This window comes from Equus caballus, chromosome 5, assembly GCF_041296265.1.
Source record: "Equus caballus isolate H_3958 breed thoroughbred chromosome 5, TB-T2T, whole genome shotgun sequence".
Lineage (NCBI taxonomy): Eukaryota > Metazoa > Chordata > Mammalia > Perissodactyla > Equidae > Equus > Equus caballus.
The window spans coordinates 41230255-41253875 of NC_091688.1; the positions used below are offsets into that span (position 1 = coordinate 41230255).

The 23621-nt window shown below is 36.1% G+C and overlaps 1 protein-coding gene across 9 annotated transcripts in view; it reads left to right on the forward strand.

Moving 5' to 3' along the window:
• ASH1L (ASH1 like histone lysine methyltransferase) overlaps positions 1 to 23621 on the forward strand; it is a 209511-nt gene that overhangs the window by 102347 nt on the left and 83543 nt on the right. For 6 of the 9 annotated variants that reach the window (XM_070268055.1, XM_070268056.1, XM_070268054.1 and 3 more), the window contains one exon: positions 7219 to 7398. The exons of the other annotated variants lie outside the window; for them this stretch is intronic. In XM_070268055.1, coding sequence (XP_070124156.1) covers positions 7219 to 7398 — 180 coding nt within the window. The remainder of the gene's footprint in view (positions 1 to 7218; positions 7399 to 23621) is intronic. 9 annotated transcript variants of the gene reach the window in all.

The following is a 23621-nucleotide window of genomic DNA, read 5'->3' on the forward strand; positions in this document are numbered from 1 at the left end:
GTGAAAGAGTTTGGTCACTATTTGTTGATTAATTACAAACCAGAATGCAAAAGAATAGTGTGATGGTTCTGAGCTGAGTTCTATATTCAGAAAAACCTGGATTCAAATCCTAGTTCTAAAAGGAAAAAAGATAACTTTTTAAAACTCATGTAAAAAATAAAGTCATATTAAAAATATTCAGAACTGGGGTCAGCCCAGTGGTGCAGCAGTAGAGTGCCAAGTTTGGCTTCGGTGGCCCGGGGTTTGCCAGTTCGGATCCCGGGTGCAGATGTGGCACCACTTGGCGGGCCACACGTGGTAGACGTCCCACATATAAAGTAGAGGAAGGTGGGCACGGATGTTAGCTCAGGACCAGTCTTCCTCAGCAAAAAGAGGAGGATTGGCAGCATTTAGCTCAGGGCTAATCTCCCTCAAAAAAAAAAAAATTCGCAACTGAATAAATACTGTGCTACATATTGAAACTTGTAGGATGTATCCAAAGAGGTACCCAGAGGGAGATTCATAGCCTTTAGTGCTTTTATATATGTATATTTTGTGTGTGTGTGTGAGGAAGATCAGCCCTGAGCTAACATCAGTGCCAATCTTCCTCTATTTTTTATGTGGGATGTTGCTACAGTGTGGCTTGGTGAGCAGTGCTAGCTCTGTGCCTGGGATCCAAACCTCCAAACCTCAGGCTGCTGAAGCAGAGTGCATGAATTTAACCACTATGCTGCCGGCCCCCTTACATTATTTTTTTAAATGCCAAAAATTTATGAACCAAGAGTCCAAGTAAGAAATTAGAAAAACAAGAGAATAAGCTTCAAAATGGTAAAGGAAGGAGATAAAACATACATTAACAAAAGGAAGTGAAGGTACAAAAGAGAGAATCACTGAAGACCAAAGTTAGTTCCTTGAAAACTAATAAAATATACAAACTTTTGCTAAGGTTGATCACTAAAGAAAGAGAAAGAGAATAATAACATTAAGAATTGAAAAGGAGATAAGCTGTATTTGAGAGATTAAAAGTGACTACTATAAGAACTTTATGCCCAACAAATTGGAAAACTTCGTTGAAATATATGAATTCCTAGGAAAAAACCCTGCTCAAGAAGAAATAGAGTGATTCTGTTATGTAAATTAAATCTATAATTTCAAATCTTGCCATAAAGAAAGCACCAGATGGCTTAAAAGAGAGTTCTACCACGCTGTAAAGAAAAAGATCATTCCAGTCGCATTAAAACTTTTTTCTTTTTTTTTTTGGAGGAAGATTAGCCCTGAGCTAACACCTGCTGCCAATTCTCCTCTTTTTGCTGAGGAAGACTAGCCCTGAGCTAACATCCGTGCCCATCTTCCTCTACTTTATACGTGGTACGCCTACCACAGCATGGCATTTGCCAAGTGGTGCCATGTCCGCACCCGGGATCCAAACCAGTGAACCCCGGGCCGCCGAGAAGCAGAACGTGCGAACTTAACTGCTGCGCCGCCAGGCCGACCCTCATTAAAACTCTTTAGAGAATGTGAGGGGAGTGGCGGGGAAGGGAATACACATACAGACAGTATATAAACATAAATAATCAGTTTAAAAAATTTTGATAAAATTGACACCCATGTAGATATAGAACAAGTGGACGTATAGAACATTGCTAGCATCACATATGCCTTCCCAATCATAAACTGCTTCCTCACCACTAGCTATAATCAATCTCCTGACTTTTGAAGTAACCACATCTTTACCTTTTTTTTCTTTTAACCATTTAACTATGCAAGCCTAGACAATACAGTTTAGTTCAGCCTTCCTGAACTTTATTGAAGTGAAACTATACAAGACATATGCTTTTGTGTATTGCTTTTTTTTTTTTTTTTTTTTTGAGGAAGGTTAGCCCTGAGCTGACATCCGCTGCCAGTCCTCCTTTTGCTGAGAAAGAGTGGCCCTGAGCTCACATTTGTGCCCATCTTCCTCTATTTCATAGTGGGACACCTGCCATAGCATGGCTTGATATGTGGTGCGTAGGTCTGTGCCCAGGGTCCGAACCGGCGAACCCCAGTCCTCCAAAGTGGAGTGCATGAACTGAACTGCTATGCCAGCGCACTTGTGTCTTAACCTTTTTTGCTCAACATACACATGTTAGGGGGCCATCCCCATGGCTGAGTGGTTAAGTTTGCATGCTCCGCTTCGGCGGCCTAGGGTTTCACCAGTTCGGATCCTGGGCGTGGACATGGCACCACTCATCAAGCCATGCTGAGGCAATGTCCCACATGCCACCACTAGAAGGACCCACAATTAAAAATACACAACTATGTACCGGTAGGCTTTGGGGATAAAAAAGAAAAAATAAAATCTTAAAAAACATACACGTTAAACCATCTGTGTTGTTGCATGTTGCTGTAGTTGCTTCCTTTTCATTATTGTGTGGTAATCCATCGTTTGTATATAATACAGTCTTTCCATTTCACTGCTACGTTATTTCCAGTTTGGTACTGTTATCCAAAAATGCTACTCTTAATACACTCTAATGTCTGCTATTGGATATGGGCACTAATTTCTCTAGGGTAAATACCCAGGAATGGAATTACCGTATAAAGCAATGGATTTGTCCTAAGGCTTCATTTCAAGCTATGGTACATTAAGCTAGTATGGGCTGAGTAAATCCAAGAGAAACAGATCCATTCTTGTATGAGAGCTTGCTGTGTAACAAAGGTGACACTGCATATCAATAGGGAAAAAAAATAATAGTCAATAAATTGTGCCCCAGAAGTTGATACTGCATAGGAATGGGAATGAAATTGGATTCTGTCTTATCCCACATACAAAAATTAATTCCCAATTGATTAAATACCTAAGTGTAAAAAGCAAAACTTTAAACTTTTAAAGACTAATAGGAGAGAGAAAAACTTTATCACCTTGTTGTCAGAAAGGATCTCATCAACAGGATATCAAATACAATAACCATACAGGTAAAGATTGATATTCTGGATTATATTAAAACTACGAACTTCTGTTTACCAAACATCATCCTGACAAACACGAAGACTTGCTACAAAGTGGGAGAAGAATTTATAATGCATATCATGTATATGTTTTTGGTATCCAGAATACATAACCAAAAAAGCGTTGCAAATCAACCCTATGTAATCTAGCCGTGCCCTTTTAGATAGCTTGGAAAAACTCTTACCCAGTGGACACCAGAAAACACTTTTTGGAAAGGTAATAACAAGATTGGTTATAATATGTAAAAACTAGAAATATCCATGATTAACAGGAAAAGGAATGAATATATTGTATTTTTTCACACTACTGAATATGATATGGTAATAAAATTAATGAATTACAGCTGACACACAATAATAATGAATGAGTCTTAGAAATATAACATGAAGTGAAAGAAACAAGTCCCTAAAAATGATATATTGCCTGACACTATTTTTATAAAGCAAAAATAACCCAGCAGAAACTAAACAAAGTATTGTATTGGTGTAGATAAATATATCATAAAGCCATATTTTAAAATGCCTCACGTCTTCCTCTTTTCTTTCCTGAAAAATTCAATCTTAAAGCCATTAGGTAGGTGTCCACCTGGGGTATGGAAACCATGGTCACCCAAGCTAGATGTTGGAGCCTTAATGGGGTGAGGAGTTGGGCCCTGGGGAAGGGGGAGAGAGTACCAACCAGCCTAGGGTGTCAGAGCCCAAGTAGGATGAGAAAGATGTTCTTGTGAAGAGAGTACCCAGTTTGAGGTATCAGGGATCAGCAAGATTAGGAAGGTGTCCATCCCAGACCTCTTTAATTGGAATTTTTAAAATTCCCTGAGTAGGCATTTGCATTTCTTATAAGCCCCCAAGGTGATTCTCATGTATATGGTGTATGAACAGCACTTGGAGAAACATGGCACTTAGAGAATTTATACATGTAGAGGATAAGCAGGAAAGCAGAAAACGTTTTTTTTTTAAGAAGATTAGCCCTGAGCTAACACCTGCCGCCTATCCTCCTCTTTTTGCTGAGGAAGACTGGCCTGAGCTAACATCCATGCCCATCTTCCTCTACTTTATATGTGGGATGCCTGCCACACCATGGCTTGACAAGTGGTGCGTAGATCCGCACCCGGGATCCGAACCAGTGAACCCCGGGCTCCCGAAGCGGAACATGCAAACTTAACCAATGCACCACTGGGCTGGCCCCCAGAAAACATGTTTGATTGCGGGAGAAAGAAATATAAGATAAGGCACAGAAGTAGAAATGAATATGGCTGGTAGGGAGAACAGTAAAAACATATATATAATAAATGGTTAAATAAATAAATAATTTTTTTAAATTATAGATTAATTCCATGACCAAGTAAGATTTATCCTAGTTATGCAAGACTTATTCAACATTCAGAAATCAGTTAGTCACATCAACAGACTACAGAAGAAAAACCACATGATCCTATCTATAAATGCAGAAAAAGAATTGGACAAAATCTAACACATGTTCATGATAAAAACTCAGAAATCTAGGGGCCATCCCGGTGGCACAGCAGTTAAGTTTGCACGTTCTGCTTCTCAGCAGCCTGGGGGTCGCTGGTTCGGATCCTGGGTGCAGACATGACACCGCTTGGCACACCATGCTGTGGTAGGCATCCCGCATATAAAGTAGACGAAGATGGGCATGGATGTCAGCTCAGGGCCAGTCTTCCTCAGCGAAAAGGGGAAGATTGGCAGCAGTTAGCTCAGGGCTAATCTTCCTCAAAAAAAAAAAAAAAAGCAACCAAAAAGACCCTCAACAATCTAGAAATAGAAAGAAACTACCTCAACATAATAAAGGCTGTATATATATAAAAAACACAAAGCTAACTACTTTAGTGATGAAAGTCTGAGAGCTTTTCCCCTAATATCAGGAATAAGGAAGGGACCACCACTTTTGCCACTTCAGTTCAACATAGTATTGAAATTCCTAACCAGAGCAATTAAGCAAGAAAAAGAGGTAAATAGCGTCCAAATTGTAAAGGAAAAAGTAAAGTTAGCTCTGTTCGCAGATGCTATGATCTTATATGTAGAAAACCCTAAAGATTCCATACAAAAAGCTGTTAAAGGAATTCAGCAAATTTGTGGGTACAAAATCAACATACAAAAATCAGTTGCATTTCTGTACACGAACAGTTTTCCAAAAAGGGAGTTAAGAAAACAATTCCATTTACAATAACATCAAAAATAATGAAGTACTTAAGAATAAACTTAGGAAAGCAAAAGACTTGTACATTGAAAACTACAAAAGATTGTTAAACAAAATTAAAGAAGACTTAAATGGAAAGACAGCCTGTGTTCACAGATTGGATGACTTAATATTGTTAAGTATCAGTACTACCCAAAGTGATCCAGAGATGCAGTGCAGTTCCCTATCAAAATCCCATTGACGTTTTTTGCAGAAATAGAAATATCCATCCTAAAATTCATAAGGAATCTCAAGGGATCCCAAATAGCCAAAATAATCTTGAAAAAGAACAAAATTCCAGGGCTCACACTTTCAGATTTTTTTCTTTTTCTTGCCATTTTACACTGGCTGGGACGTTTACTGTCATTTTGAATATAAGTGATGAGAATAGATGTTTGCCTTTCTCATGATATTAGAGCAACTGTTTTCAGTCTTTCGTCATTAAGTATGAGGCAAAAAGAAAATCTAGGACATTCTCTACTGTGTCATTACTTAGGTCCCAAGGTCCCAAGCCAGTCTGTTTGCTTATGTTTATTTTATATATAATTTCTAGGGTTTTTAGTTGTACTTAGTGGGAGGATAGGTAGAAGTGTCTATTTCAGCTTTGCCTGGAATAGAGCTGCACCTGGAATCACCTTAATTTTTAAAGATGTTTTTCATTGATTTAGAATTCTATTGTGATAGGCTCCCACCACCCCCGACCCTTAGCACTTATAGATGTTATTTCCTTACCTTCTGACTTGCATTGTTTCAAACATGAAATCTGTCTGCACTCATTCTTGTTTTTGTATTCTTGTGTAGAAATTTGTATTTTTTCTCTGGCTCCTTTTATTTTCTTCATCAATAGTTTTCAGCAAGTTTATTATCATATGCCTTACTTATTTTATTTGAGTTTATATTGCTTATGGTTTGTTTAGTTTCCTGGCACTTTGAGTTTATACTTTTTATCAAATTGGAAAAATTTTGGCCATTAGTCTTTAAATTCTTTTTCATGATGAATTTTTTTTTACATTGTGAATGTCACGTTATTGTGGTCTGGTTTTGTTCTTTTTCAAGTGTTTAATTTTATTTTGGTAGACAGTTAAGTTATTCATGGATCAGCTTGGATTTTTTTTTTTCTGAGGAACATTAGCCCAGAGCTAACATCTGTTGCCAGTCCTCCTCCATGTTGTATGTAGATCACCGCCAGAGCTTGGCTGATGAGTGGTGTAGGTGCATGCCCAGGATCCAAACTCACGTACCTGGGCTGCCGAAGCAGAGTGTGTGAACTTAACCACAAGGCCACAGGGTTGGCCCTTTGGATTCTTTTTAAGATTGTTTTTAAGCTTTATTAGAGCTGGTCTTTTTTCCGGGGATAGCTGAGCCCTTCAAAAATGGGTAAAATTACCCTTTCGGATCTCTATCAAATGCCCCCAGTGTTAGGCAATGTCTTTCTACTCTGCCTAGTGGAATCTGAATATCTGCCATTATGTGTGAGCTCTGAGAATTGTTCAGATTGCAGTACTCTGGTGATTCTTTGTCCAGCCTTTATGAAAGTTCACCCTGTACATGCACAACCTTGTACATAGCAATATACTAGAAGAGCCCCATACAAAGATTTCTAGATTTATTTTTCTCAAACACTCTGCTCCATGAATTCCAGCTACCTCAGCCTCTCCGTAGTCTGATTTTTCTCTTTTCAGCTCATCACTTTGGGCATTCTCTTGCTTTGTTTCCACTCCTTCCACGACAGTCCTTCTTAGAAAGGCAAAGTGGTTGTAGGACTCATCTCATTTCTTTTTCTTTTTCAATTTTCTCAAGGATCACAGTGCTACACTGTTGTCCAATGTCAGGTAATTATTTTGTAAACTTCTCCACGTTTATAGTAGTTTACTATATTTCTGTTAGTTTCTGTCAGGAGGACAAGTCTGGTATCTGTTACTCCAGCATGGCCAGATGAGGAAGTCCTTATCTTTCTTTTTTTAATTGCTGTGATGTTTTTTTAAATAGACAATCATTTGTAGGAAAATTTTTTTTTCACCATAAAATTATCTTTAAACTTCTCTTTCTAGCTTTACTGAAGCAGCAGTTGAGATTCCCAGTCCTCCTGAAACCCCAGCCAAACCTCCCGAACCTGAAAGTACCTTGCAGCCTGTGCTTTCTCTCATCCCAAGGGAAAAGAAGGCCCCACGTCCCCCAAAGAAGAAGTTTCAGAAAGCAGGGCTGTATTCTGACGTTTACAAAACTACAGAGTAAGTAATAGTACCTATCAGCTGACATCCTTTAAAGACCTGTTATTCTTCCACGTTTGAAAAAATACTTTGACTATCCAAAAACACAATACAAATATGATATAGACAAATATGAATCCCATCATAAACACCTCAGTGTTCACTGTACCCATGATACTGCACTATTTGTTAGGGGCTAATTATCTTCCCAATCTTTATCTTCTCCCTGCCTTTCTAGATTACGTATCTATAGTTTGGATTCTGATGGTGGCTTTTCTCTTAGGTAAAAATAAGAAAAATGGCACTATGTGTGTATCTAAAATGATCTTGATGATTTTCTGCATTCGTTCCTCACTGATTGAATGCTTTCTGTGTTCTGAAAACTTTTCCAGATGAGTAAAATAGTCCTTACTTTGAAGAACGTCAAGTTCTCTTGGGAAAGTACGGCTTGATAAGCATTCTAATTGAGAATTTTTTAAACCCCAAAGAGATATCAACTAACTATATCATTGAGTAAATATTTCATAGATTATAGTTGAGTTAGGTTTTGGAGGTTCAGTAGTAGTTTGCAAGATGGAGAAGGACATTCTAATTGGAGAGAATAGCATGTACGAAGGCACGTACTAGGATGCAAAGATTTTTCATACATTAGAACAACTCAAAATTTCAATGTTTCTGAAATGTAATGGTAGTGTGGAAAATAAGCGTTATATAATAGGGACCACAAAATGATTAACTTTACTGCTTTAAGATATTTATCCCATTACGCTATAGGAAATTCAAAATGATATTTTTAAGAAAGGAAGAGAAAAGTGCAAGTTTGTGTTTTAAGATGATAACTCTGGCAAGAGAGTAGAAAATGAATGAGAGAGTTAGTACTGGCAGAAACTCACAGTATCCATCAAAAGGTCATAAGGGTCTGAATTTAGGCAAGAAAGTGAAATTCAAAGAGGAGCAGTTAGATTTTAGAGATCATGGAATTGGTGTGGTTAAAGTGATCAACAGGTAAGCCACAGCACTTTATTTTGCATTGAAAATATTTTTCATAGTTATGCCACTGAGGTAGATATCACATAAACTCTTTGTACTGTATTCATGCTTCTTGTATCCTAAAAATGTTTTATTAGTTAAGCTTAGTTTCAGCTGCCAATAATAGGAAATCCTCTCAAATAACCAAGGCTGAAAAAATAGACATTTATTTTCCTTTCAATTAAAATAAGTTGTGTAGTACACAGTTCAGGGTTAATAGGATATCTTGGACTACTTTTCTTTTCTGTTCTTCCATTTCAACACTAGGCTTGCATTATGGTTACTTCTTATTCTGATATAGCTACTAGAGCCTAGCCATAAGGTCTTCGTTACAGAGAGCAGAAAAGAGGAAAGGGAGTAAAAAGCATCCACTTTCTTTGTAAGGAAACACTATGGACTGCATGTACGCACCTCAAAATTTGTGTGTTGAGACCCTAATCTCCAATGTGATGGTATTTTGAGGTGAAGCCTTTGGGAGGTAATTAGGTCATGAGGATGGAGCCCTCATGAATGGGATTAGCGCCCTTACAAGAAGAGACACTGAGAGAAATGATCTCTCTCTCCACCGTGTGAGGAGGATACAAGAAGAAGCCAGCATTGGAAAGCTAGAAAGAGCACTCTCACCAGAACCCAACCCTGATCTTGGGCTTGCTAGCCTCCAGAATAGTGAGAAATAAATATTTGTTGTTTAAGCCACCCAGTCTATGGTAATTTGTTATAGCAGCCCAATTAAGAAAGGAAACTTCAAAACCTCATTTTATAGTCACTGGCCGAACATAGTCATGTAACCACACTTCAGCCAAAGAGAAGGCTGGGAAATAATTGTAATTATTCCACATGACAATACCTAGAAAAAAATTAACATCCTGTCTCTACAAATGAGAAAATGGAAATGCATTTTGGGGAGATGCTGAATAGAGAAAGCAGATATATTTATTTATTAAGTTTTCTGCTAAAAAAATTAAGTTCAAATTTTACTTCTGTCTTTACCAGTGTGCTTTTTCTGGATTAAATCCCTAAAAATGGGAGATTAATAGTCAGATTGTACATCAAGAGATCAGTATCATCAAACATATCAATGTTTTAAAAATATCTTTAGTCAGACAAAAGTCTTTTGCTCTGAAAATGGACTGAATATCACCTTGTTTATGTTAGAACTAGCTCTTCATCTCATAGAAATAAATAGGAAGAAAACAGTTTATTCTGGAATATTTTTAACAACATTGATCAGATTAATACATGTATACGTTCTTGCAAGCTGTGAAGCCAGTATATTTTTGTGGGCTGATTGTTTTTTGTTGGTAGCAATTTTGTTTTTTTGTTTGTTTTGTTTTTTTAATTAATAAATGATAATATTTAGAGCAGTTTTAGGTTCATGGCAAAATTGATGGAAACAACAGCAAGTTCACATAAATGCCCTCTCCTCAGGCATGCACAGCCTCCTCTACTATCGACATCCTGCACTATGGTGGTACGTTTATTACAATCACTGAACCTACATTGACATGTCATTATCACCCGAAGTCCAGAGTTGACATTAGGGTTCTCTTTTGGTGTTGTACGTTCTATGGCTTTTGATAAATGTATAATAACATATATCCACCATTGTAGTACCACACAGAGTGGTTTCACTGCCCTAAAAATTCTCCGTGCTCTGGCACTTTGTTTTTTTGGGCCACAGAATGATACAAAGAAATCACAAGGTTATTCTTTTGTATATAAATCATTATAGATTTTAAGAAGCCATGAGGGGATTGAATCAAAATTAGATCAAGACAAAACCCCAGTATCAGTATGGAAAATGAATTAGACGAGGAAGTATTAGAAGTTAGAAGACAGGAAGGAGGACACCTGTGCACTTTTCCAGAATAGAAGTAATGTCGTGAACTAAGGTGATAGCAGCAGTAGAATGTTGGAAAGAGTGGACTCTTGAAAATTTTTGACATTTAAACTGAAACAAATTAAACCCTCGTACACTGCTGGTGGGAATGTAAATTTGGTGCAGCCACTTTGCAAAATAGTATGGAGATTCCTCAAAAACTTAAAAATAGAACCTACCATATGATTCAGATATTCGACTTCTGGGTATTTATCCAAAGAACACAAAAACACTAATTTGAAAAGATTGTTCGTTGCAGCATTGTTTACAATAGCCAAGACTTGGAAACAACCTAAGTGCCCATCAACAGATGAATGGATAAAGAAGATGTGGTATATGTCTGTGTGTGTGTGTGTGTGTATACATATATATATATATGTATTGACATCCTGCACTATATACATACGTACACACACACATACACAATGGAATATTACTCAGCCATCAAAAACGAAATCTTGCCATTTGCAACAATATAGATGGACCTTGAGGGTATTACACTAAATGAAAGTCAGGCAGAGAAAGACAAATACTGTATGATTTCACGTATATGTGTAAGATAAAACAACAACAAAAAACACACACATAGATAAGGAGAACAGATTGGTGCTTACCAGAGGGGAAAAGGAGTTGGGTGAGGGTGAAAGGGGTAATGGGAGACATTTGTATGGTAACAGATAGAAACTAGACTTTTGGCAGTTAACATGATGTAGTCTATACAGAAGTCAAAATACAGTGATGTACACCTGAAGTTTTTATAATGTTATAAATCAGTGTTACCTCAATAAAAAAAAATTGAAAGGAATTATAGGCTGATTGGATGAGTATAGGACAGGGCTAGAGTCAATGATATCCCAGTGTTTTATTTTGTATTCCTGAGTTTATGATGATATCATTAGCTAACATACCAGATAAAAGTGGTACAGCCAGTGTTCCTAGGTTTAAGAAAACCTCTATTAGTAATATATGTTTATATAGCCACCAAAAAATGTCTAGTAATATAGTCTCCAAACTATTAACAGAGGTTAACCTGTATATTAGTTTTCTATGCCTGCTATAACAAATCACTAAGTTGCTTAAAGCAACATAAACTTATCATTTTGTAGTTCCTGAGTTCAGAAGCCCAAAATGAGTGTCTCCACGCTAAAATCAAGGTGTTGTTAAGGCTGCATTCCTTCTGGAGGTTCTGGGATAGAATTCTTTTCCTTGCCTTTCCAGCTTCAAGAGGCTACCGGCCTTCCTTGGCTTGAGGCCCCTTCTGTCTTCAAAACCAGCAATGACCGGTTGAGTCCTCACATTGCATCACTTCAGCCTTCGTTCTGTTTTCACTGTCTCTCCCTCTTTTATATCCCTCTTCCACTTATAAGGACCCTTGTGATTACATTGGGCCCACCCAGATAATCCAGAATAATCCCCCCCTCCCCCCCCCACGGATATTATTGTGACGACTATATCCTTCTGGGTTATAGGGTTTGCAATGGAGAAGTGAGGTTTTCATTTCTTATTTTACGTTTATCTTTATTGCTTGAAGTTATAAAAATGCTGTATTACTTCTGAATTTTACATTTCATTTTATCTAAAAAGAGTTTAAAAGAATATAGAATATCAAATATATATCAGGTGAATTGAAGGGTGAACTTTAGACTTTAGAGTATATATTACGGTGAAACAGCATAGTATGGAAAAATTAACACTACCTTTGACAGGAGCCTTGGGTTCTACTTTTAGGTCCATCACTGTCGTGTAACATTTGGGCAAATTACTTAGTTTCTCTGGGAATCATAAAAATGAAGCTTAATGTATAAAATGAAGCTGTTGTACTATATAGCTGTAACCTTAAGACTATCCTAGCTGTCAAATACTGTGACTTTTAGGTTTTATAAAATAAGAAACTCTCCTCATGCACTTAATTTGATTCATAGGCTACTTTTGAGTACTGAATCTATTACAGAAAATAGGATAACTAATTTTAACGCTTACAGAATATTGCTTATTTTCATGCCAATCATATATATAAAATAGATTTACTCGTTCTATAATGTTATATAATATTTATTATATTATTATTCATATTATATATAATACATAGTGTTTACACTTAGCTGTCATTTCCTCAAAATAATATGTGTCTTTGGAAATAAAAGCGTGGTACCATCTTACATTTGATCTATCGTTTAAATTTTGAGAATGCTTTCATGTTAAATCTATGGGAAATGGTATAGCAGGTGGTTACTATCTACTTCTTAAGAAACTGACGCAGAAAGGTTAAGGAATTTACCTAAGTTTACAAAATTTGCTGTTGAAATCAATACTGGAGTCTTGAGCATTTAGAGGTCCCACTGCTGTTGTTTTACCACTGAATCCTGCTGCTTTTCGGAGAGTGAGGATGATGAATTAAAATTCCTTCTTTAGATTATCTTTAGATAGTCTAATGGCTACAGTAGGATTAAATACCAGAATATGGTTTACTTTCACCTGAAATGCCTTAGGAATATTCTAGGCTCTGAATTCAGTTTAAATGTAGGAGTGTGGACTGGATGAGTGGTAAAGCTTACACCATTACCTGTATGAAGTAGATTTTGATTTTTATTTGTTTTAATTAATAAATATTCTTTTGTAGAGCAGTTTAGATTCACAGCCTGTATGAAGTAGATTTTGATTTTTATTTGTTTTAATTAATAAATATTCTTTTGTAGAGCAGTTTAGATTCACAGCAAAATTGAGCAGAAAGTATAGAGATTTCCATACACCCCTTTTCCCCACCCCCACACAACCTCCCTCACTTCTGGTAAACCTAATCCTTCATTTGACAGATGGGAAAACTGAAGCTAATAGAAGGTTAAATGACTTGTTCAAGTCACACAGATCATTTTTAGCTAAACCAGTTAAGACTTCAGTTTATCTGATTCGTATGTCAATCACTAAGAAAATGAAAATAACCTGAGTAAAGTTTATTTTTAATCATTTCTGTTTAGTTTAGTTTTTTTAAATTGAGGTATAATTGACATTCAATATTATATTAGTTTCGGGTGTACAACATAATGATTTGATATTTGTATATATTGCAAAATGATGAGCATAGTAAGTCTAGTTAATATCCGTCACCATGCATAGTTACAGAATTTTTTTCTTGTGATGAAAACTTTAAAGATTTACTCACTTAGCAAATTTCAAATATTCAATACAGTATTATTAACTGTCGTCTCTATGCTGTACATTACATTATATCCCTATGACTTATTTACTTTATAACTGGAAATTTGTACCTTTTGACTCTCTTTATCCATTTAGCACCCTATCCCCACCCTCACCCCCCCACCCTGCCTCTGGCAACCACCAATCTGTTCTCTATATTTATAAGCTTGGTTTTTAGTGGGTTTTTTCCAGTTTGTTTTAGATTACACATATAATGTGAGATCGCGTGGCATTTGTCTTTCTGTGTCTGACTTATTTCGCTTAGCATAATGCCCTCAAGGTTCATGTTGTCACAAATGGCAAAATTTTATTCTTTTTTATGGCTGAACGATATTCTATTGTGTGTATATACCACATTTTCTTTATCCATTCATTCATCAATGGACACAGGTTGTTTCCATATCTTGTCTATTGTAAATAATGCTGCAGTGAACATGGAGGTGCATATATCTTTTTGAGTAGTATTTTCTTTTCCTTTGGATAAATACCCAGAATTGGAATTGGTGAATTATATGGTAATTCTATTTTTAATTTTTTGAGGACCCTCCATAAGGTTTTATTTAGGGGCTGCACCAATTTATATTCCCACCAACAGTGCACAAAGGTTCCCTTTTCTCCACCTCCTTGCCAACGCTTGTTATTTCTTGTCTTTTTGATAATAACCATTCTAACATGTTAGAGTTAACCTGTTAGAGCCATTCTAACAGGTTAATGAGATGATCTCTCTGTGGTTTTAATTTGCATTTCCCTGATGATTAGTGATGTTGAGCATCTTTTCATGTACCTGTTGGCCTTCTGTATGTCTTCGTTGGAAAAATGTCTGTTTGGATCTTCTGCCCATTTTTTAATCAGATTGTTTCTTTTTTTGCTCTTGAGTCGTGTGAATTCTTTATATATTTTAGATATTAACCCCCTTTTAAATTTAGGATTTGCAAATATTTTCTCGTGTTCAGTAGTTTGCCTTTTCATTTTGTTGATGGTTTCCTTTGCTGTGCAAAAGCGTTTTAGTTTGATGTAGTCCCACTTGTTTATTTTTGCTTTTGTTGCCTTTGCATTTGGTGTCAAATCCAAAAAAATCATTGTCAAGACGAACGGCTCAAGTAAAGTTTTTAAAACGAATACAGTAGCTTCATGTTTCAATGTTTTTTAAATTAATTAGTACTGTGGTTAAATAGACGTGACATAAAATTTATTATTTAAATTCTTTTAAGGGCACCATTCAGTAGCATTAAGTACATTATCTTGTTGTGCAACCATCACTACTGTCCGTCTCCAGAACTTTTTCATCATCCCAAACTACATTGTTTTATTTCCAAAGCATGAATTCTAGTCTCTCATACACTTGTACGTAAATGAAATGGCATATTTAAAATGACTGGCATACAATAGGCACTCAGAATAAATCTTAGTAGTTTCTTCTGCATTTCACTCTCCCAAAGAGTTGTTTCCTGTCTCCCAAAGGACATTCCCTATACTCTTTTTTTATTCTGTAAAAAAGTTTGAGATGTAATTCACATAGTATACAATTAACCTATTTCAGTTGTACAAGTCAGTAGTTTTTGGTATATTACATTATTTTTTTTAATTGTGATAAAATATATATAACAAAATTTGCCATTTTAGTCATTTTTACATGTAAAATTCAGTGGCATTAATTACATTTACAACATTGTGCAACCATTACCACTATATATTTCCTAAAATTTTCATTACCACAAACAGAAACTCTAACCATTAATCAATAACTCCCCACTCCTACACCCCCAGCCCCTAATAATGTCTAATGTACTTTTAGTTTCTATGAATTTGCCTATTCTAGGTACCCCAGGTGAGTGAAATCATGCAATACTTGTGCTTTTTTTTTAGAGTATTTCATTTAACATATTGTCTTCAACATTCATTCATGTTGTAGCATGAATCAGAACTTCATTCCTTTTTGTGGCTGAATAATATTCCATTGTATATATACACCACATTTTGTTTATTCATCTGTTGGTGGACACTTGGGTTGTTTCTACATTTTGGCTGTCGTTAATAATGCTTCAGTGAACAGTGGCATACATTTATCTGTTCAGGTCCCTGCTTTCAGTCCTTTGTGTTGATACTTAGGAGTGGAATTGCTAGATCATGTGGTAATTCTATGTTTAGCTTTTTAAAGAACCACCAAACTTTTCCACAGTGGCTGTATCAGTGACTGTTCATTGTGCAATTAAATTATTGATTTGAGATCTTTTCTTCTCTTTTAATGTATGTGTTTTTACCTATAAATTTCTCTCTTAGCACTGCTTTTAAAAAGTGCATCACATAAGTTTGGTTTTGTGGTGTTTTCATTCTCATTCATTTCAAGGTATTTTCCAATTTCCCTTTTGATTTCTTATTTGAGCTATTGGTTTTTTAAGAGTATGTTGCTTCATTTCCACATATTTGTGAATTTCTAGTTTTCCTTCTGTTATTCATACCTAGTTTCATTCCTTTGCGATCATAAAAGATATTTTGTATGATTTCAGTCTTTTTAAATTTATTAAGACTTATTATGTGGCCTAACCATATGGTCTCTTCTGGAGAATGTTCCACGTACACTTGAGAAAATTATGTAATCTGCTGTTTTGGAGTGGAGTGGTTTTTATATTTCTGTTATATCTAATTGGTTTATATTGTTGTTCAAATCCTTATTGATCTTCTGTGTGGTCATGCTAACCATTATTGAAATTGGTACATTGAAGTCTCCAACTATTATTGTACGACTGTCTGTTTCTCCCTTCAGTTCTGTCCATGTTTCCTTCATTTATTTTTGGTGAACATTTGTTTATAATTGTTATAGCATCTTGGTAAATGGACTCTTTTGTCAATATTTATTGTCCTTCTTTGTCTCTTCTAACGGTTTTTTACTTAAAGCATCTTTTTGTGATATGAGTATGGCCTCCACACCTCTCTTTTTGTTACTTTTTATGTGGAATATCTTTTTCCATTCTTTCGCTTTCAACCTGTTTGTGTCTTTGGATCTAAAGTGAGTCTGTTGTAGCCAGCACATAGTTACATCATGATTTTTATCCATTTTGCTCCTCTCTGCCTTTTGACTATTGTTTCATCCATTTACATTTAAAGTAATAACAGGTAAGGAAAGACTTACACTTGCCATTTTGTTATTTGTTTTCCATATGTCTTAGAGCTTTTTGTCCCTCATTTCCTCCATTACTGCCTTCTTTTGTGCTTAGTTGATCTTTTTTGTAGTAACACGTTTTGCTTCCTTTCTTATTTCCTTTTGTGTGTATTCTATAGCTATTTTCTCTGTGGTTACCATGGAAATTACACATAACTTCCTAAAGATATAACTATGTAATTTGAATTGATACCAACTTAACTAATCACATACAAAAACTATTCCTAAAAAGCTCCATACCCGAGGCTGGCCCCATGGCTGAGTGGTTAAGTTCGCGCGCTCCGCTGCAGGCATCCCAGTGTTTCGTTGGTTCGAATCCTGGGCGCGGACATGGCACTGCTCATCAGACCACGCTGAGGCAGCGTCCCACATGCCACAACTAGAAGAACCCACAACGAAGAATATACAACTATGTACCCGGGGGCTTTGGGGAGAAAAAGGAAATGATAAAAAATCTTTTAAAAAAAAAAAAAAAAGCTCCATACCCCCTTTTATGTTATTGATGTTGTAAATTATTTATTTATTTGTTAATTCATTGTGTGCCCGAAAACATACATTCATAATTACTTTTTATGCATTTGTCTTTTAAATCCTATTTTTGATCTTCTTTTCTCTGCAGTCACCCATCATGATTGAAATTTTTTTTTTTTTTAAGATTTTATTATTTCCTTTTTCTCCCCAAAGCCCCCCAGTACACAGTTGTATATTCTTCGTTGCGGGTCCTTCTAGTTGTGGCATGTGGGACGCTGCCTCAGCGTGGTTTGATGAGCAGTGCCATGTCCGCGCCCAGGATTCGAACCAACGAAACACTGGGCCGCCTGCAGCAGAGCGCGCGAACTTAACCACTCGGCCACGGGGCCAGCCCCATGATTGAATTTTTTTTTTTTTTTTTTTTTTAAAGATTTTATTTTTTTCCTTTTTCTCCCCAAAGCCCCCCAGTACATAGTTGTATATCCTTCGTTGTGGGTCCTTCTAGTTGTGGCATGTGGGACGCTGCCTCAGCGTGGTTTGATGAGCAGTGCCATGTCCGCGCCCAGGATTCGAACCAACGAAACACTGGGCCGCCTGCAGCGGAGCGCGCGAACTTAACCACTCGGCCACGGGGCCAGCCCCCCCATGATTGAATTTTATAAGAACCTTTTGCCTCTTTTTTCCTAGAAAAAAACAAAAATTATTAATAATAATAAATGATACTTGTCAACAACCACATCCAGGAGTAGCTTGTTTTTATAAAAGGAGCAAATAAGATTGCATTAACAGAGATGATTAAAGAACTGTAAACATGTGATGTGGCTCCTAATGTGGAGTAAAATGTATCAGGCCGTCACTGTGTATGTTCTCAGGAATTATGAATCATGATTTATGAAAGCTCAGTCTGCCACTTAGGAATGCAAAAGGATTTGGAGTGAGTCTATAATCACATTTACATTCTGTCTTATATGTTATAGAAGCTTGGCCATGTCCAGTTTTATGGCTAAGGAAAATGTGTTTGTAGTTGATGTTGAATAGGCAGCAACTGTGTTGCGCTAGCCCCCTCTAGTGATAATAAAGTGCTTTATTAGCAATTAGTATTTCTGACTTGGCTATTCTTTAATCCAGGTCTGATGGGCTTAATAGATAACAAGATTTAAGATACTTCAAAAAATTGTATCCCATACATAACAATGGAGTATTATTCAGCCTTAAAAAGGACGAAAATTTGAACACTTCTTACAATATGAATGAACTTTGAAAACATTATACTAAGTGAAGTGAGCCAGTCACAAAAAGACATATTGTTTGATTCCACTTATATGAGGTACCTAGAATAGTGAGATTCATTGAATGGATGAATAGATAGATAGAACAGAGAATGGTAGTTGCCAGGAGCTGGTGGCAGTTATTTTTTAATGGGTACAGAGTTTCAGTTTTACAAGATGAATAGTATTCTCTAGATGGATGATAAGGGTGGTTGTACAACAGTGTGAATGTACTTAATGCTACTGAAATGGACAATTAAAGATTATTAAGGAGCTGGCCCGATGGCATAATGGTTAAGTTCGCGTGCTCTGCTTCAGCACCCCAGGGTTCGTGGGTTTGGATCGTAGGCATGAACGTACACACAACTCAACTCATCAAGCCACACTATGGCAGCATCCCAAATACAAAATAGAGGAAGATTGACACAGATGTTAGCTCAGGGCCAATCTTCCTCACACACACAAAAAAATATTAAAATGATAAATTTATGTTGTATTTATTTTACCACAATTTTTTTAAGTAACTAATTTAAAAAATATATATCTGAACTTTGGGGAAAGAGCCATCACCTCAACCTGTGAGATATCCCTCTAACCTGTTATTTAGACTGGAAAATGATATAGCCTAACTCAGAAGCTATAATTGTTTTTGGTGTTAATAGATGGGAGTTGATCGAGATAACATTCGTATATCAGCCCAGAGGGAATTTCTGAATAGGACATAGTGAAACAAAAAGGAATTTATCAGAGCCTGTATAATATCTCTTGCATCCTAGCTCAGTTTTTTACTGGTCCTTAACTATCCCCTAGAGGTAAAACAAAATAAAATAGTAAAAAAGAAAGTTCCTTCCATAAATTTTAGAAGTCAGTTTAATGAGAACTTATTCCATGCTATAAGGTTACCTAACTTTGTTCTAGGTACTTCACAGAACAGTGGCAGCAGTGGGGACAAGATCTTTCTCCTCAAAAACTTTAGTTGTTTAAAATTCTAAAAGGATCCTTACGTATAATGGTATTTAATGTTTTCGCACTGTCAACATAAGGACCAGCTGGGGATCCTTTTAAAAATAAAGATTTCTAGGCCCTTCCTCAGGAAGTATGTGCCTCAAACTGTAAATTCTATAAGAATTCAAGGAAGACGTAGGAAAATACAGTTTTGTGATGGAAATTGGGAATTAACGTATCTTAAAGTATAGAAATTTTAATGATGTCATCATCACTACTATAGTACTGATGGCATTGTAATCTAGAAATTTAGGAAGTTAAATCCTTATAATAGTTTTTAAAAATACTTTTTAGTAGATCTGTAGTCACTTTTTTGTTGGTAAGAGCACAATATTAGCAGTTGCCAACTCGAACATATCTTAGAAATTATCTAGCCCACTTCCCTTGTGGCCTATTTTCTCATTAGGGAAACTGTGGAGCATCTTTTCCTATGTGTACGGGCCATTTAATTGTCTTTTCCTGTGGTTTTACATATTTTTTTCCCAATTTTCTATGAAGTTGTTAGTCTTTTTTTCCCATAGATTTTTAAAAGTTTCTTATATATCGAGGAGATTTGCTCTTTATTTGTGGAATAAATTGCAAATATTTTTTGTCAGTTTGTCTTTTGTGTTGATTGACCGTGTGTCTGTTGTGATTGCAGTAGCACACTGTGTTAACACTGTAGCTTTGTAGTAAATTTCAAATCAGGAAATAGGATGCCTCTAACTTTGGCTATTCTGGGTTCTTCTAACTTTGTTTGGCTAATTTTAGGTTCCTTGCTATTTCCAAATGAATTTTAGGATCAGCTTGTTGATTTCTGCAAAAAGAAAACTGAGATTTTGAAAAAAATTTATAGATTGATTATGGGGAGTTTTACCATCCTAACAATATTAAGTATTCTGATCCGTGAACATGGGATGTTTTGCTAGTTATTTAATATTTTAAAATTTCTTTTTACGATGTTTTTTAGTTTTCAGTGTATGTCTTATACTTCGTTTGTTAAGCATATTCCTAAGCGTTTTATTCTTTTGATGCTATTGCAAGTGGAATTTTTAAAATTTTATTTTCAAGGCAAGGGAAAACAGGATTGAAACAAAAAAACAACCCACTAACTGGGAAAAAATATTTGCAAGTAATACATCCGACAAAGGCTTAATATCCATAATATATAAAGAACTCTCCCAACTCAACAACAAGAAATTAAGCAACCCGATCAAAAAATGGGCAGGAGACATGAACAGACATTTCTCCAAAGAAGATATACGGATGGCCAATAGGCACATGAAAAGATGTTCATCATCACTGATCATCAGGGAAATGCAAATCAAAACTACACTAAGATATCACCTTATACCCATTAGAATGACAAAAATAACTAAAATAAATAGTAACAAATGTTGGAGAGGTTGTGGAGAAAAAGGAACCCTCATACACTGCTGGTGGGAATGCCAACTGGTGCAGCCACTTTGGAAAACAGTATGGAGATTTCTCAAAAAATTAAAAACAGAAATACCTTATGACCCAGCCCTCCCACTACTGGGTATCTATCCAAAGAGCTTGAAGTCAGCAATTCCAAAAGTCCCATGCACCCCAATGTTTATTGCAGCATTATTTACAATAGCCAAGACATGGAAGCAATCTAAGTGCCCATCAACAGATGATTGGATAAAGAAGAAGTGGTGTATATATATACAATGGAATACTACTCAGCCATAAAAAAGAACAAAATTGTCCCATTTGCAACAGCATGGATGGACCTTGAGGGAATTATGTTAAGTGAAATAAGCCAGTGAGAGAAAGACAATCTCTGTATGACTCCACTCATATGAGGAATTTAAACCTGTGGACAAAGAACAGATTAGTGGCTACCAGGGAAAAGGGGGGATGGAGCGTGGGCACAAAGGGTGAAGGGGTGTATAGAAATACAATTGATTGTTGTATATTGATCTTGTATCACACAGCCTTGTTAAACTCAATTATTAGTCCTAATGGTCTTTTAATGAATTCTGTCATTTGTCTCTGAACTTAGCTTTTCGTAATTATTTTTGTCATGCAAATATCCATATTTTCATGTAGTCAGTTATAGTTTTGAGGGGTTTTTTAATCATGTTTCTGAATTTTGAGTCATTTTTAGAAACACTTCCCCCCAACCAGGTTTTAAAGGAATTAAGAAATTCAGCCTTGGGCCAGCCCAGTGGTGCAGGGGTTAAGTTCACACGTTTGGCTTCTCGGCGGCCTGGGGTTCGCTGGTTCAGATCCCAGGTGTGGACATGGCACCACTTGGCAAGCCATGCTGTGGAAGGCATCCCATGTATAAAGTAGAGGAAGATGGGCGTGGATGTTAGCTCAGGGCCAGTCTTCCTCAGCAAAAAGAGGAGGATTGGCAGTAGTTAGCTCAGGGCTAATCTTCCTGAAAAACAAACAAACGAATTCAGCCTTGTTTTCTTCTAGTAATTGTTTGGCTTCAGTTTTCACATCTATTTCCCTGATCTATTTGGAATTTATTCTGGTATATAGTATTAGGCTAGGCTATACTCATTGGCTAAACTGAAGAAGAGAGCTAATACTTACTGAGTGCCCACTAAGTTCCAGTTACTGTGCTAAGCACTTTTTAAAATATAGATTATCTCATTTAATCTATTCAGCTACCCTGTGAGACACCAGGTACTGTTACTGAAGAAGCTAAGGCTGGAAGAGATTGATTTCTCCAGAGTTTAGTTACACAGCTGGTAAGTGGCGTAGTTAATATTTGAATGCAGGCAGTAGTTGGTTGCAACGTTCATACTTTTCACCAATTTACTGTGCCTCTAAGGTACTTAAATACCATTTGATTGCAAAAAATGGCTGACTTGTCTAGAATATTTGATTTTTACTTTAGGTAGGATGCTCACTCTAGATAAACATGTATATTTTTACATATTTTATAAGATAAAACATGAGGGCTGGTAAAGTTAATGTAGTAATCTGAAAATGATAATCTTAACTTTTAATTTTATCTAAAACTCTGATGCTCCTCAAAGGTTTTAAATTTTGAGGTAAGATGGTTTTAGAGGGTCAGGGAAAGAATATGATTCTAGACCATCTCTCCCTGTGTAGTTGATTATGCTAAAATCATGTAAGTTGCCCCATATGAATTTTAGAATTCTTTGTTCTATTTCCATGAAGAATGTCATTGGGATTCTGATCGGGATTGCATTGAATATGTAGATTGTTTTAAATAGTGTGGACATTTCAACTATGTTTATTCTCCCAATACGTGTGCATGGAATATCTTTCCATTTCTTTATGTCGTCATCGATTTTGTTCAATAATGCCTTTCGTTCAATAATATAGTTTTCATTGTATAGGTCTTTTACCTCCTTGTTTAAATTTATTCCTAGATATTTTATTCTTTTTGTTGCGATTGTAAATAAGATTGTAATCTTGAGTACTCTTTCTGTTAGTTCATTATTAGAGTATAGAAATGCAATTGATTTTCGTAAGTTGATTTTGTACCCTGCAACTTTGCTGGTTGTTGATTATTTCTATTAGGTTTTTTATGAATTCTTTAGGGTTTTCTATATATAAAATCCTGTCATCTGAAAACAGTGAGAATTTCACTTCTTTTTGCCAATTTGGATACCTTTTTTTTCCTTGCCTAATTGCTCTGGCCAAAACCTCCAGTACTATGTTGAATAAGAATGGTGAGGGTTGACACCCTTGTCTTATTCCTGTTCTCAGAGACATGGTTTTCACTTTTTCCCCATTGAGTATGATGTAGGCTGTGGGTTTGTCATATATGGCCTTTATTATGTTGAGGTACTTTCCTTCTATAACCATTTTATTGAGAGTTTTTGTTATAAATGGATGTCGAATCTTGTCAAATGCTTTCTTTGCCTCTCTTGAAATAATCATGTGGTTTTTATTCCTCATTTTGTTGATGTGTTGTGTCACTTTGATTTGTTGATGTTGAACCAACCCTGCATCCCTGGTATAAATCCCTCTTGATCATGGTGTGTGATCCTGTTAATGTATTGGTGTATTTGGTTTGCCAATATTTTGTTGAGGATTTTTGCATCTGTGTTCATCAGTGATATTGGCCTGTAAATTTTCCTTCTTTGTCTTGTCGTTGTCTGGCTTTGGGTCATGGTGATGTTGCCCTCTTACAATGGTTAGGAGGTGTTCCTTTTTCTTCAGTTTTTTGAACTAGTTTGAGAAGCTTAGGTATTAAATCTTCTTTAAATGTTTGGTAGAATTCTCCAGAGAAGCTGTCTCGTCT